Here is a 15,964-nt window from a genome sequence, read left to right as displayed (position 1 = left end):
GAAATATTCTAATAGAATATTACACTGTAAATATTCTAATGTGAGTTTTAGAATGTTATAATATTCTAATATTCTACTAGATTTGTCAAATATGTAAAATATTCTAATATTATACTAGAATATTTCACGGATATTTCCAAAAAAACGGTAATTTTTTTTATCTTTTATTTTTTTCGGAAAATATAAATGACGAAAATAATATCTTAAAAAAACCTAAAATTTTCAATTATTTTGCATTTTAAAAATGTTTTTTTTATCTACAAAATGAGTGGTTATGATTGCGTCTCCCCATCTCATAATATATACATATATATATATATATATATATATATATATATATATATATATATATATATATATATATATATATATATATATATATATATATAGGGTTAGGTTCATTTGAGACCACTTATATTTTGTGAGACCGTGAGACGCATTTGTTTATTTTTTTTTATTTTTTTTTTATTTTTTTTAGTTAATTCATGTTCCGAAAATAATATTTAAAAAAAGAATTTTTTGATTTTTCCATTTATTTTGCATTTTAAAATTATTTTTAGAATATATACAGTGTAATATTCTATTTAGAATATTTCACGTATTTTTCAAAAAAAATAGAATTTTTTTTTTTTTTAACTTTTTTTTTATTTTTTTTAGTTAATTCAAATTCCAAAAATAATATTTAAAAAAAGAATTTTTAGATTTTTCCATTTATTTTGCATTTTAAAATTATTTTTTAGAATATGTCAGTGAAATATTCTATTTAGAATATTTCACGTATTTTTCAAAAAAAAAAACGGATTTTTTTTTATTTTTTTTATATTTTTTTTAGTTAATTCAAGTTCCGAAAATAACATTTAAAAAAAGAATTTTTGGATTTTTCCATTTATTTTGGATTTTAAAATTATTTTTAGATTTGGTCTCACGGTCTCACAAAATTAGAATGGTCTCAAATGAACCTGAACCTATATATATATATATATATATATATATATATATATATATATATATAGAGAGAGAGAGAGAGAGAGAGTGTGTGTGTGTGTTAGGTTTATATATAACCTCTAAGTATTGTGTGAGTGTGTGACCAATTTTGGACCAATCATTTGAAATGGATGAATTAATTAAAATGAATAATATAATCATAATTTATATTAATCAATTAATTAAATAACCCTAATTAAAAGTCTATAATTATGGAAAGTTATCTAATATAGTTCATTCACTTTTTATGGAAGATTTCATCAACTTCTTCAATGGATATCTTTCCTGAATCCAGAATCGATCAAGTCATAGAAAGAAGAAAAACAATTGTATAGTGTAAATTGAGAAATCCAACATCCATCAAGTAAGAGCAAGATATTGATACATTATTATTGTATTTACAAATTTTTAATGATTTAAATCATATTTTCAGTTTATGGTGGATCAAAATTGAGCACCATATGGATTTAAACATTTTGTTAACGCTACATAAAAAAATTATTGATCGATTATTTATTTTTAAAATGGATGGGGCTGCCTTTTCTCTATCATAATAGTTGAAATCTCTTCAAAGTTGAAAGCCTCATTGACAGGATTACATAATCACTTTATTATAATTGAATTAACCAATTAGTGGTAATCGGTAAAAGATGTAAATTATGAATTAAATAATTTTTTATTAATCCTTTTTTCAAAAAAGAAACTTGAATGAATTCATACACAGTGTACTTTCGTTTAACATTAACACAATTTAAAGCTCCATTCTTGTTGTATGTAATATGTTGGTGAGAAAAATACAACAAAGTCTAAGTTTTTGTCTTGGGTATCCAACATTCATTCTTATTTTATTAATCTTACAGTGAATACCCTTAAAATGTATGAAGTGAATATCCTGAATGTGTATCACGCCGGGTTCCTTTATTATTGAAATTTCAATTTTTTATGCAATCTGTTTATTCATTCCTTTTATGGAACACATAAGAATGTCACGTGGAATAGAAATTGATTCTTGAATGTAATATGATATAATTGAATGCAGAACTGAAACAATTTTTTGAAGAATAGAAGGTAGAACAATTACTTATTCTTGAAGAATTGAAGAAACAAATGAAACTGATTATTGGAGAATGGAACATAAAATTGAAACTGATTCTTAAAGAACATAATACAAAAGAATAGATTGTAGAAGATCGAGAATGCCTATGACAAGAATGTTATTTTTATAACAATAAATACATTTATTGTATTCTATTTTTTTATATAAATATTTCAATCATTGTGTCAAAAATGGATAAATTTTAAAAAGTAAAACTTGATTCTTTCAATAGTTTCATTATCATTTACACATGTACCAAAATTCTTTAAGAATGCTTATAATAACTTGTGGTTTGAATTTATGATTAACTGATTGTCGATTCTTAAAATAATACAATACAGTTCTAATATGATTAACTTATATGACTTTGTATTCTTTAAAAATGTTAACTATAAAAGATCTCTTAAATGGAGTCATATTCTTTAAGAATGAAAACAAAATATATGAGAACGAACTTGATGATTAACTTATATGAATTCGTATTCTTTAAAAATTTTAAAATAAAAATATCTCTTAAGTGAAGTCGTATTTTTTAAGAATTAAAAATGAAAACAAAATATATGAGAATGAACTGGAACGTGTTGAGTGAATTCGTATTCTGAGAAAATCAAATTTAGTTTGAATGTAATTCATAAAATCCGAAATTTGAACTATTTTTATTACTAAAATTGAATTAATTGCTAAAATGTAGGTAATTTTGATTTCTCTCTCTTAATAAAATATCATATTTGCATTTATGATTAATTAAAATATAATTATTTAGTACATGTCATCGCATGTTAACAACATATACCTTAAGATTATGACGGTTAATTCTTTTAATCTGATGGCCAGAATTTGGTCGTACATTCACACAATATTTGTGATTCATATTTGATCCTAACCATATATATATATATATATATATATATATATATATATATATATATATATATATATAATGGAGTGCCAAAAAATGTATTGAGTTTTGGTGTTACACCAACACCTTGAGTCAAAAAGTCAACCAGATAACCGTATTATTCGACATATTATCAGAAAAATATGATGTTCATTGTAAAACAAAAAAGAATATATTCTCAAAACAAAAAATGATGAATAATATAGTGATTTTTTGTGCGAACTACATTAGGTATAGAGAATATGTCACCACAAACCAGTTTATATTTTAATTTTAACTGTCCAACTATAACGGTATTAATGACATATTATCAAATATATATATATATATATATATATATATATATATATATATATATATATATATATATATATATATATATATTAAACAAACTATGTTTTGTAATTTAAAACTGGGTATTACGTAAACTGAAATTCTATATAAATTTCGTATGGAATGTGGATCTAAACAGTTCAAGTACGTTTCATCATTCGTCATTTTTAGCCAAAAAGTCGTAACGTAAATATACGAATCCAGTGAACCTTGTGGAGTCATCACCCAAACATCACATGTTAAATTTATTCAAAATTATAATTTCTCAAAACCTTGAGTCATTTCTATTTTAGCAAAATTTCGCATATTATTTGCATCTCGTCTTAGGGTCGAACAACTGCATGGTCATAGTCTCTTATATGAGCTTCGCCAATCGTGGATTGTCGGAGTCAAAAGGCAAACTTTTTTTAAATCATGAACTTTGTTATCATTTCTTCAACCAAACTTTGAACATTGGTCCAAATGGTGCCTTGATTGGACAATGTTGTTTGACCCCGATCTAGACAAAATTTCATTGCCTTGGCGTATAACTTTGAGTGGTTTCTCAATGTGGTATTTTCGTCTTCCTTAAAGAAGATATCGCATTTCTTGCATCTAGTTAATGTTGTTTAATCCACAAGTTTTTTGTTTTCTAGCACAAACTTTGACAACCATTAAGTAGGTTGACAAAGCTCTAACGCCAACAGAAGATTGCAAAGAGAAGTAAAGAAAGTCGCCATGAGCAAGAATGCGTTTTGAGATATTGGAGAACTTTCTGAATGACGTGTTGTAACTAATTCATATAATACCTATTTATGCTAACAAGTAACGTACATAATGGTCAATCTGACCATTAAAACAGCCACTAATAGGCTAATAGCTAAACTCATTAGACCAAAAAATCCAAAATGAAAACAAATTTCAACGACGATGTTTGAAAACTGGATTACAAACCGGTTTCACCCCAACACAACCCGAATTCACTATTCTAATACTGAAACGGGTCCCAAACTGATGTTTTGACTTTACACCAAACCGGTTTCAAACAAAAAACGCAAAGAGTGAAAGAGGTTTATTCCTGGACCAAATTGAAAAAAAAAAAAAATCAATATAAAAACGCAACTTGATCCAGATTTTCTAATAAATAGAAAACTAGACACCGTTTCAATGCTTTCATCTCCTTCAAAAAACCCACCTAAAAACATGAAGCCAAACTCGATCACCATTAACACATAATATAAGAGCTCGCATATTGTATATAAAAGTAAAAGTTATAGATTTATATATGAAAACTATTCATTTTGTTTTAATATCAAGAAAGACATAGTCCACTTCTATCCCCTATTAACAAAAACCCACAAAACAATAAAAATCCACATGTATATATCGATTTCGGATCAAACACAATCCAAACACAAACAAATCGACACACCACTATTCACTACATGTACAACTCCCAAAAAAAACCCTAAATTTAAGAAGCCAACATCACCAAAATGTCGGTTTTTACGTGTGGTCAACGCGGTCAACTCATTTCTTTAATTACCATTTCCCGTTTTCTTTACCGGGCTGTCCATGTCAATTAGTGTGAAGTCGTATTGTGCAGTGGCTGAATTTGATGCGTCTGATAGCAACGAAGAATTCATTGCTTCTGATTTTGCGCGATTGGAGGGTGGAGTGGTTGTGGGGGTGGTTGCAGATGGTGACATGTCATCGCCTTTATTCGCGTATATTTGTTTGTTTTTTCTAACGTTTTCCATTTCGGACCCGATTGGGACAAAAGTTCGGGCGCGATATTTTCTTGCGCCTTCATCGCCCGTATCGTTGCTGTGGTTGTAGAGTACGTAATCGTGGTAAGCCGGAGCAAACTGCAAGAAATAGAAATGTATTTTGTTTACAGACTAGTAAATTACGTGTTTTTGTTGCGTATTAGGAAATGATTACACCGGTGACATTTTACAAAGTTCAAACTTCAGAGGGTTAAAGTAACATCTTAAAAAATAGAGGGGTGGAAAATGCATTTTTCAAAGTAGAGGAGTAAAAATCATATTTTATTACATACTATTACTACAGGTGATGGGAGAAGCACGAAAGTCTAGAAAAAAGGGGTAAAAGTGATCTCTTACAAAGTTGAAGCTGGAAGGGGTGAAAGTGATATTTTAAAAAAGTAAAGGGTGAAAAATATTATTTTACAAAATAGAGAGGTTGCAAGTGATGGATTATACAAAGTTAAGGGATTAAAGTTGCACTTTATGCATTGACATACTTCTACATTGTGCATTAAAAGTTGACATTTTACAAAGTTGAAGGTGGAGGGGTGAAAGTGATATTTTAAAATAATAAACGATTTAAAATGAAAATATCAAGTGATAGACAACCGAAATGTTAAACATAAAAGGAAAAACAAACTTAGTTTTCTAAATTGTGAATGAAATTTTTAAAATATCAAAAAAAAATCAAAAAATGAAGGCAACAACTAAAAGTGATATTGGGTATATGCTTTTTAGCAAAACAATCAATAAATTTATTCCTCGTTTAATGGTATTCAAATGTATTAATGATTTACAAAATCAATGAAAAAAGGGTAGATTAGTAATTTGACATGTTGAAAAGATGAGTGGAAAATATAACACATCGCAATATTTTATTAGAATAGGAAGACTTGTACCCAATTATAGCAAATGTCATTCAATGCAAAATGCTATAGTATAATAATGACTTAATAAGTCATGATAAAAATAAAAAAAATAAAAAAAAAAATAAAAAACATGAAAGTACAATGCTATAACTAGGTAGATTTTCAAAATGGAATGTTTTAATAAGAAAAAAGTTAGGATTAATCTCAAAAAAGACATTATGTTTTGTGTTTTTTTCCGGATTAAACCTCAAATTTATTTTTTGCCTAAAACAGACCTTGTATTTTTTTCTCAATTTTTTTCTAAAACAAACACACACACACACACTTAACTTTCTAAATGCTTCCAAAATAAACCCTCAGTTTTTTAGTTTTTCACGAAAAAACCCTCACATTTTACAGTTTTTTTAGGCAAAAAATGACTAAAAGAACCAAATCGGAAAAAATGAAAAAATACAAGGCCTTTTTCAGGCAAAAAAAATAACTGTGAGGTTTAATCCAAAAAATAAAACACACACAAAAATATAACCTTTTTTTTAAATTAACCCAAAAACTTAAAAGGTTAAGGGTTTTTTTCAGCAAAAAAAAAAAGTACAAAGTATAAGATTTTTTTGAGATCAACCCTAGAAAGAAATGAAGGGAAGTACGTTGATATTTCTTGTATTTATCCCTAATCATAAACTATCAACACAACTTCATTCCCATCTATTAAAAATCAAGCCTTGTTCATTGAATTATTCTTGTAATCAAAACACACTGATCTAAAATATCAATATCTACCCAACTTAAAAAAAAAAAAAAAAGTCGGATGATATAACAAAGCAAAAGCAAAAATTCCAAACCTGATGAACAGTGTCATGATAGAAATCATTCAAACTCAAAGCATGAGCAAGGCTAGCTCCAAAGCCACGAGAAGCCCCACCAATATTAGCACCCGCATACTCTTTGTATGGAAACGCATAAAGATGACCCAAAGCAGCAATAAGCATCTCCACACATATTATAAAATTTTGAAACTCAGCAGCTTCCTCTGCGTCTTTTATGTATCCAGATTTCGCAGCAAGAAATACCAAAACACCCTGCCAATATGTGAGAAAGACGACACTTTTGATGATGATGAATTTAGGAACAGGATTGAATGGCTGGAGGAGATCCCTGCATGCTACATAAAACAAGGCTAGGGCATACAATGCCATTGAGTAGGAAACTGTGTATATAATTGTGATGTATAAGTAGGATTGTTTTGCACTGAAATTTCCATCTTGGTATTTTCCCTTTGCGTAGAATACAAATGTAACTCCCACTAAGATTGGCTTCAGAATCACAAACTGTAAACACCCTTGCTTACATCTCCTTATGAATCGCCTTACCATAAACCAAATCATACAAAGCTTCAATAAAAAAAAAATTTAAGAAATGATCAGTTTATAAATAGAAGTATAGAACTCACCCATCTAGTGGGATTGGAGGAAAGCAACATGTCATTAAACACCAGTTAGGCTTAAGAAGACGTCCAGAGAGACTTAAAACTACAGCACCTGGCCCACCTACCCATTCCAGACATAGTGACAAGAAATTGTATATAACCCAAGCTTCATATCTGAAAAAAAATAAGATATACAAAGGATATAAACGTTAATTTGCTTAACATTTTATCAAAAGTAAAATTGCTCTTGTTGATCTGTTTTTGCAAGTATCACATACTCACACTTCTCGAATGGAATTGAAGTAGATTGTTTTCGAGTTGAAAATAAGTGAGAGGAAAGACATCAATGCATACACCTGTCAACAAGAACAAAAACATTATATTAACAATAATATCACATACTAATTGTGGATACATAGTTACATACAAACATATAGATAATACATTACATACATAGTTATTATAACATTGATGCAGGTTGTTCCCTAACAGAAGATTATCCAAGTTAACTTGCAAACTAAATACACGTTGCATTTCCTTTGCCTTTTTAGTTAGATTGCTATTTAACAATGGATATTTCTATGATCGATAGGTAAAACTAAAAGTACATACTAATTGAGACAACAATATTGGGAACCCAGAAGACACACTCCCAGAAGTGTTTGGTATGTCAAAGTGGATCATCTGATTTGTACAAACCACCATTAACAAGGAATTAACGTCATTATCTCCAGAATGTTGAAGAAACTTGGCATAACTAACAAAAATAGTCCATCATACATGTTCATTAAGCCATTGATAGATTAGAAAACAGTTCGTATATGGGCACTAGATTTCAGGTAGAAACACAATTCTGTACATAGTATTCACCTAGATGTGGAAAAAAAAAAGATGAAGAGAACATACTTACAGGAACCATGAAAATTATTCTGACAATGAATCGCTGATATGTTGGTTCAGTGTAATTCAAAAGATGCCTGTATATGTGAAGAAGCGCCAAAGCAATCGCCCCAATTGTGCAAGGCAATGCCACTAATATATAGTATATCGGCCCCATTTTGCTACGCTTCCAGAGAACAACCCCTTTTTCCCCTGAAATATAAAGGAGGAAATGAATTGAAGAACAAGGGTTATGTTGTAATGGAAACCAACACCGCGTCACTAACTTAATGACAGACAATTTGGATAAAAAACAAACCTAAAATTAGACGCGTGTATAAGAATTGTAGGGTTTTGTATTCGTTAGAGTATTGTTCGAGTAACGCATTTGAATTAGTTGCTCAATTTTTCAGAGTGCACGTAAATAAACCCTAACTCCCAAAAACGGAAACCTACGTCGTATACAGAGATCAATACCAACATCGTGATTTGGTGAAGGAAAAGTAAAGGAAAAAGGAGATGAAATGAGAAAAAATGACTGACCGTTTGCCGATTAAATCGGGGGTATTGGGGTCGATGAAGACGATGATGGCATACAATGATAGATTGGGTGATTATGTGAAATGCAAGAAATCGCGTAGGGTGTTAAAGATTAGGTGTTAATGGCGGCGTCCAGTGGTGTTGCGCTGGATCCACAACAGCTACTATCGGAATTGCGTCGATCTTCCTTTCACAATCAAATTTCTTGCCAACATCTGTCTTCCTTTTGGGATACACTATTAAATTATTTTATTCATCGGTGCTAATTTTCTTTTACGGTATTCTTCGTTATTTGATTATTTCTTTTACCAAATATTTTATAACTTTTTAGCTAGGTTCTGCTTATGAGTTATTAGTTTTAAGGTGTGACTTAAAACGGTATTTTATTAAAGTTTGAGGGTAAATATAAGCCTTCAAGTTTTGATGCGTCAGCTTTTTAGAACCTTGTTTTAGGCGATACAATGAAAATATTATTTTGAATACTAAAATGATAATTAAATTTTATCAATAAAGAGCTTTCATATATTTAAAACAACAATAACAATTAGCAACCAAAATAATCCAACTTATTTCATAATAATCAAATTGAATCCTCCTTTTTAGAGTAAATTACATAATGTGTCCTTGGTTTAAGTGTCAATCTACACGTTTGGTTTTTTATTGTTAAAAACTAACTAAGACTGCAGGTTATATGTTTAAATGTTACACGTTTAGTCTTTATCATGTTAGTCATTTATTTTAGTAGCTTAAGTACCCCACATGCCTAGCACACAAAGGTATTTACGTCAATTTATGTTTTGCCCTTTTAGAGTCATTGTCCTGACTTTCCTTCTCCGTCTTACGCTCTCACCTATCGCAACCTTCTCCCCCCCCCCCCTCTTTTCCTCTTCGTTTACGATTTCAACCAAAAAATGGCAATGCGATGCAATTATGGAGTAGAATTTAATAATTTATGATTCGGACATGATAGACCAAGAAGAACCTAATAATACTTTTATATAGTAGTACAAATAAGGTAACTTCGATTTCATGAAAATTCTAACGTAATCTTCAATTATAACCATACCTAAAACTAACAAAAAATATGAAACTTTTAGGGTTCAAATTGCAAGTTCATTGATTGGGTAGATGAGCAGATTTGTGGTTTTTTAACATTAGGATCGATATTGAAGAACAAAATCGGAAATTGAAATTATATCTAGCTATAAGTTTGATTTTTTTGTTGTCAATTTTTGTGTACAAATTATAGGTTTAACGCATAATTTGAACAAGAATGAGGTGTTTGCCATTCGATCTTCGGAAGAGAGTAGGATCCAAAATTTCTCAATTAAAACCTGAACGCTTAAGAAATCTTGTTAGTGTATCATATCAGACTCCTAGAGCTTGTTTCAACCCATATATATCCTTTTGCAATTTGTGACAATAATTTGGAAATGAAGGATTTACAAATTCAAGAGGTTGTTGGACATAAACTTCTTCTTTATGTTCATCATTGAGAAATGAACTCTCAACATCCATTCAGCATAAGTTAGGAAAATACAAATAGCATTAAGACGTGCAACTGGGTCGAAGGTTTCATCATAGTACAAACCTTCAACCTGTGTAAAACCTTTGGCTACCATTTTTGCCTTATTGTGGATAATAACACCAATATTCAGTGGCGGAACACAAAAGGGGCTGGGGGAGGCCATAGCCCCCCAGCTTTTTTAAGCGGTTAATATTAGAATTTATGAAAATAATAATGATATACTAATTATTTGAAAATAAAAAACTAATCGGCCCCTCCAAGTTTTTATCTACAAAAAACAAGTAATTATGTTCTCTAATTATTAAAAAAAATCATAACAATCGTTCTCTTGTTAAGAAAGTTAAGCAAATCAAAAACTAATAAAAACAATATCGACCACAAAATTAACATTCAAAACTAAGTAATAACTCTATACAAATACAAATACAAAAAAAAAAAAAAAAAAAAAAAAAAAAAAAAAAAAGCACACACACAATTACCGACTCCAATCTTCAAAACAAAAGAAAACCCTAAATGTTATTATTGCCGCCATGCAGTTAACTCATCGGAGCTTTTAATTTGACTGAAACCAAAATATTCAGGCTAGATCTTCCCACGTTTGAAAACATAACTCTTCCACCGGACCACCGTAATGCAACTTATCAGGCCTTTTTCTATCTCCTAGCCATTTTCGTTGTCTCCTCTCCGCCTGCTTCTTGCCCTCTATCCTCGTCGTGTTGCTGAAGCGAAATGCCGACAGAAGTACTGCTTTTGTTGTCCCTGCTCTTCTCACCTTCGGAATGAGATATGCACTACCTCTATATCTCTCTTTCAATCGCTCTAATATTACAAGACTTATTAATATAGAAAAAACTTTGGAACAAGTAATCTAGTTGTGTATCAGTAAGGTTGTAGCCTCTATGAGAGTTATAGAAGCACAAATTATTAATAATAAAATTTAATGTTATCTACACATCTAGATATATTAAAATTTTTAGAGTTATAGAATTATGGTAGTACAAGCTAATAATAATAATACGTGATTCACAAATAATTTTTGACTTCAAAATAAATACGAAATTTCATAGGGTGGCATTAATTTTCAAGATTTAAAAAAATAGATCGGATCTTAAATTAATTTTAAGGATTTTATAAACCAAAATTTTAATATAAAAGAGACACATTAACTTTGGAGTTGTAAAGAAATTATAGATCATTAGCTTTTATTTTATTTTCTATTTTTATCAAAATACTAGTTTTATTTTTTTGAAAGGGAACTTCTTCCGGGCCAACTTTCGCGTACCGACTAATCCCCCGCTGCAAACATAAAGTTTTGCCTCATGCCCTGGAGTCACTGCAGGCGAACCTAATACTAGTTTTTTTTATGATCAATGTATTATGTACTATTATTTTTATTTATTTTTTGTTAACTTTTTCTTGTAGTTTATATTAAAATGAAAATAAAGTAATTGTAAGTTAATTTTATTTATATAATTTGTATGAAAGTTTAACTCTCGGCTCCTCTAGCATTATTGTTTGTGTTCCGCCCCTGCCAATATCATCAAGTTTCTTTCGGAATATTCGTCCAGTTCCAACTACATGGTAATTTGAGGGAAGAGGAACCAAGTTCCAAACTTAGTTTCGATCAAATTCTACCAATTCCTCTTGCATTGTTGAGATCCAGTGTGAATGTTTCAAAGACTGTTTGATAGACTTCAGTAACTGACATGTGCATCTCTCTTTCTTTCTCTTTCTCTCTCTCTCTCTCTCTCTCTATATATATATATATATATATATATATATATATATATATATATATTGTGACGCCTGTATATCCGGACTAGTAAGTTTAGAGACGATAAGCATCAAAAATGACTTTTTGATGGAATATTATTTAGAAGGATTAATCTTAACTAAGTTATAGTATATGTTACAAGGATTTCGTACATATAAAGAACGCCGAAATCCGAGTTATAACGAAGAAGTTATGACCTATCGAAGTTTCGCGAAAGAACCGGCACGACACAGCGCGACGTAAATAGTGAATTTACGTTAGAACGATATTTAGCCAAAACAATCTAAATGAGAATTGAATATCTCATCGATAATAGTGAAACGACAGAAAGACAGACGAAAACGGACGTCAGACGAAGGAGTTATGAGTTTATAACGGAGTTTTCCTGTCCCGGCCTACTAAAAATAATATAAAAATAATAATAATAAATAAATTCAAAATTAGCCAACGGAGTCTAAACGAGAGTTGTAGATCATAATCTCAGCTACGCGTCGATATAAAGAACGTCAAAAACGGAGTTCGTATGCGAAAGTTATGAATTTCTGAAGTTCGGGGCGCGAAACCCCAAAACTCTTAGATACCACGACGTGGCAAGTCTTCTGACATCTTGGGGTCCCCCAGACGCAACTTGCGATGACCCATGCAGTGACGATCAAGCCCACGACGTGGAAACAGTGCCCACGACGTGGAAAATGAAAATTTTGCCCTATAAATAGATTTGAAGGGCCAGGCGTTTAGGGTTGATCCATCTCCTCTCTCCCACTCCCGATACACCCTCTAAGCCCTATTTTAACCCCCCGAAGCCCCAATAACATCCCGAGACCCGAAGCAAATCCCGAAGCCCGAAGATCCCGAGAAGAAAACAGTTTCAAAGCCGAAGCTCTGTTCGCGAGAAACCCGGTGTGTGAAGTGATCCCGGTTTCACCGAAGAATACTACTCTTAGAGCCGTAGTGTTGTCCGATCATCTTTTGATCAAGTGAGTGTATAGTCACTTTCATCTTACACATAGATATGAAGTATTTTATAAAATACGTGCTATGTGTATATATATATATATATATATATTGTTGTTTATATGTGTGAGTGTATAGTCCATTTCATAACACGATTTTAATACAAGTATTGTGTGAATGTATTAAGTATATGTTTTGGGTGAGTATGTGATCACTTTCTTCTAACACACACACACACACACACACATATATATATATATATATATATTAAGTATTTGCTATCAAATACGTGCTATGTGTTTATATATTGTTGTTTATTTGAGATAAGTGTGGAATGGATGTTTTATATAGGTGTTAAATGAGTTAATTTATACATGTATTTTATATCTACAAATATGTTGGGTAGAACATGGGTAGATGAATTAGATGATGTGTGATGATAATTAGGTGATGAGAAATAGGTGATGATAATTAGGTAATGATAATTAGGTGATGAGAGATAGGTGATGATAGAAAGGTGATGATAATTAGGTGATGATAGATAGGTGATGATAAATAGGTGATGTGAGATGAGAGGAGATACCATAACCTTGACCGGCGATGTGGCAATTTGGCGATGTAGTCATCTACCAGAGTACAGATGGTGACCACGGACTATTCTAGATGACCCCGTGGAAACACCAGCAGGCTCATAACCTGTAGGTGATGAATTACGAGTTCAGGCGATGTTGTAACTACGTATTCATGCGATGATACTCTAACCCTTACAATGAATTACGAGTCCAGGCGATGTTGTGACTACGTATTTATGCGATGATAGCCTAACCCTTACTATGAGTTACGAGTCCAGGCGATGTTGTGACTGCGTATTCATGCTTTAGGAACGAATATATATAAAGGAAATGCGATGTAAGAAGATGAGAGGTAAATACGATGTAGGAGATGACCCTTAGGATAATTCCTTAGGGAAGGTACTTAAGAATAAACGAAGATAATAGAGATGGGTAATTGGGTTGATTGTTTGATGATTGAATATAATAATTATATTATTGTGGGTTGAAAACCCTATATGCTCACCAGGCTCCCAAGCCTGACCCACTCAGTTTTCTTTGCATTACAGGTAATGGCACAAGGGTATAAGTTGGTGGACTTGACGAGAGATTTATGATTATAGATCAGTAGTTATAAATAATTGTTAAGGTCTATTTTATATTGTTTATGCTTTTGGTCTGTATAGGAACATGACATCCCGAGGTTTTATAATTAATGAAAAAGTACAGTCTCTTTAAGAAATGCTTTGATAAATTTTATTTTATCATATTTTATTTTGGGAACAAATTCCGCAACTGTTTTCTGTAAAAGATTACTCTGATTTTAAAAACAAAGCATAAACAAATCGGTCTTTTCTGGCCGCGAAATTGGGGATGTCATATATATATATATATATATATATATATATATATATATATATATATATATATATATTACATCATATCTTAATATTTTTAGCCATTTTTATGTTCAATATATGACAAAATTTAATCTATTATATGTTGTGACGTAAAGGCAAAAGACATGCTCGGGAGCAAAAATGAATCTGGAAGCTAGGAACTTGGATCAAGGCTAAATAAAGAAAAGTCTCTTTACCACGTCGTTGTGGTATTACCACGATGTGGATTTTTGAAATTTCTTGTTGAACCTCGTAGACTTGTTGATTACGTGCTAAATCCAAAGACCATGTCGTGGGGGATCTACCACGACGTGGTGAACCAGGTTCGGGAAAAGTAGATATAGAAGACATATTCCTCCGATAATTGAATTTTGGCTGGATCTCTTGTCGACTTTTGAAGACCAAGATCATTAATTGGAAGCTTAGAGTTGAAGAAGATCGATTAGAAGTTTGATTTTGAGAGAATTGAGGCAAAACTTCTTTTAATTACATATTCTTCTTGTGTTTGATCATGGATTGCAAGTTAAAATTCGCTTTTACTTATTTGTCTGCTGAAGTTATGGGATAAATACCCTAACTTTCATTTAGACTAGATTACTTGCTTATCTATGAGTTGATTTATGGATTGGAATATGCTAAGTTGATTATTTGTTATGTTAGCTTATTATAAAAACCTCTTTATGTTTATGATAATGTGACATCCCCAATTTTATCGGACAAAAAAGACCGATTTAATTTATGCTTTAAAATAAAATCAGAGTAATTTTCCAAAAGATGTTGCAGAATTTATTCCCAAAACAGATTATAATAAAAATTTAACCAAACATTTCTTAAAGAAATAAATATTTTCATTATATATTAAAAACCTTGGGATGTCATGTTCTGAAACAGACCAAAAGCATAAACAATAAATTATAAGACTTACAACAAATATTTACAACTACTGACTTATAATTCAAAAATCCATCTTCAACCTCCAAACTACGCTTGGAGTCCACTACCTGTAATACAGAAAACTGAGTGGGTCAGGCTTGGGAGCATGGTGAGCATATAGTGTTTTCAACCCACAAATAATAAATTTATTAAATTTTCATCAACCATAAATAAATTTATTAATTTCATCACCCAACAATAAATTTATCAATCCAAAATAAATTTATTAATTTTATCAACCAACAATAATTCCCGTTATCCTCACTTTACGTCCCTAAACACCTATCACGAGGGACCTAGTCTAAGGATTTTCATCAGGGTGACAACATTGCTTTAGGGTTTCCTCAGCAATTTATGTCAAATAAGACAACCATGTGGGGGATGGAGTATACCACTGAACACTAAGTTCACAAACACCTACAGGTTGGGAGCCTGCTGGCATTCCACTGGACTGTCTAGAAAAGTCTGTGGTCGTCATCCATACTCCGCTAGATGACTGAAACATCAACAACATCGAGATCTCTCATCATTTTAACACACACCAACTATTTCATC

At 31.0% G+C, this 15,964-nt stretch overlaps 1 protein-coding gene across 2 annotated transcripts; it reads right to left on the bottom strand.

Annotated features, from left to right (window-relative positions):
* Positions 1-4,568: 4,568 nt before the first annotated feature.
* Positions 4,569-9,014, bottom strand: LOC145072938 (uncharacterized). Of its 2 annotated transcripts, XM_079019452.1 has the most exons (7): positions 8,774-9,014; positions 8,550-8,682; positions 8,262-8,443; positions 7,634-7,707; positions 7,376-7,525; positions 6,768-7,290; positions 4,569-5,158 (listed from the first exon to the last, which is right to left on the bottom strand). In XM_079019452.1, exons 3-7 carry the CDS (start codon positions 8,406-8,408, stop codon positions 4,829-4,831), a joined length of 1,224 nt encoding a protein of 407 aa, XP_078875578.1. In that variant the 5' UTR covers positions 8,409-8,443; positions 8,550-8,682; positions 8,774-9,014; the 3' UTR covers positions 4,569-4,828. The 2 variants fall into 2 exon arrangements, with proteins under 2 accessions (XP_078875578.1, XP_078875577.1); XM_079019451.1 differs by lacking the exon at positions 8,550-8,682.
* Between the last annotated feature and the right edge of the window lie 6,950 nt (positions 9,015-15,964).

The sequence above is a fragment of the Lactuca serriola genome, chromosome 9 (genome assembly GCF_051521515.1).
Source record: "Lactuca serriola cultivar US96UC23 chromosome 9, Lser_US96UC23_V15, whole genome shotgun sequence".
Taxonomy (NCBI): Eukaryota; Viridiplantae; Streptophyta; class Magnoliopsida; order Asterales; family Asteraceae; genus Lactuca; species Lactuca serriola.
Note: the sequence above shows the minus strand (reverse complement) of the source record. Positions and strands in the feature narration are given on the sequence as shown.

Excerpts from the sequence above, each read along its gene's own strand:
- LOC145072938 (XM_079019452.1), bottom strand. The coding sequence starts at position 8,408 with ATGGGGCCGATATACTATATATTAGTGGCATTGCCTTGCACAATTGGG. Across the intron at positions 7,526-7,633 it reads TTCAATTCCATTCGAGAAGT|ATATGAAGCTTGGGTTATAT; the intron begins GTGAGTATGTGA and ends ATTTTTTTTCAG. Across the intron at positions 5,159-6,767 it reads ATCATGACACTGTTCATCAG|TTTGCTCCGGCTTACCACGA; the intron begins GTTTGGAATTTT and ends TATTTCTTGCAG.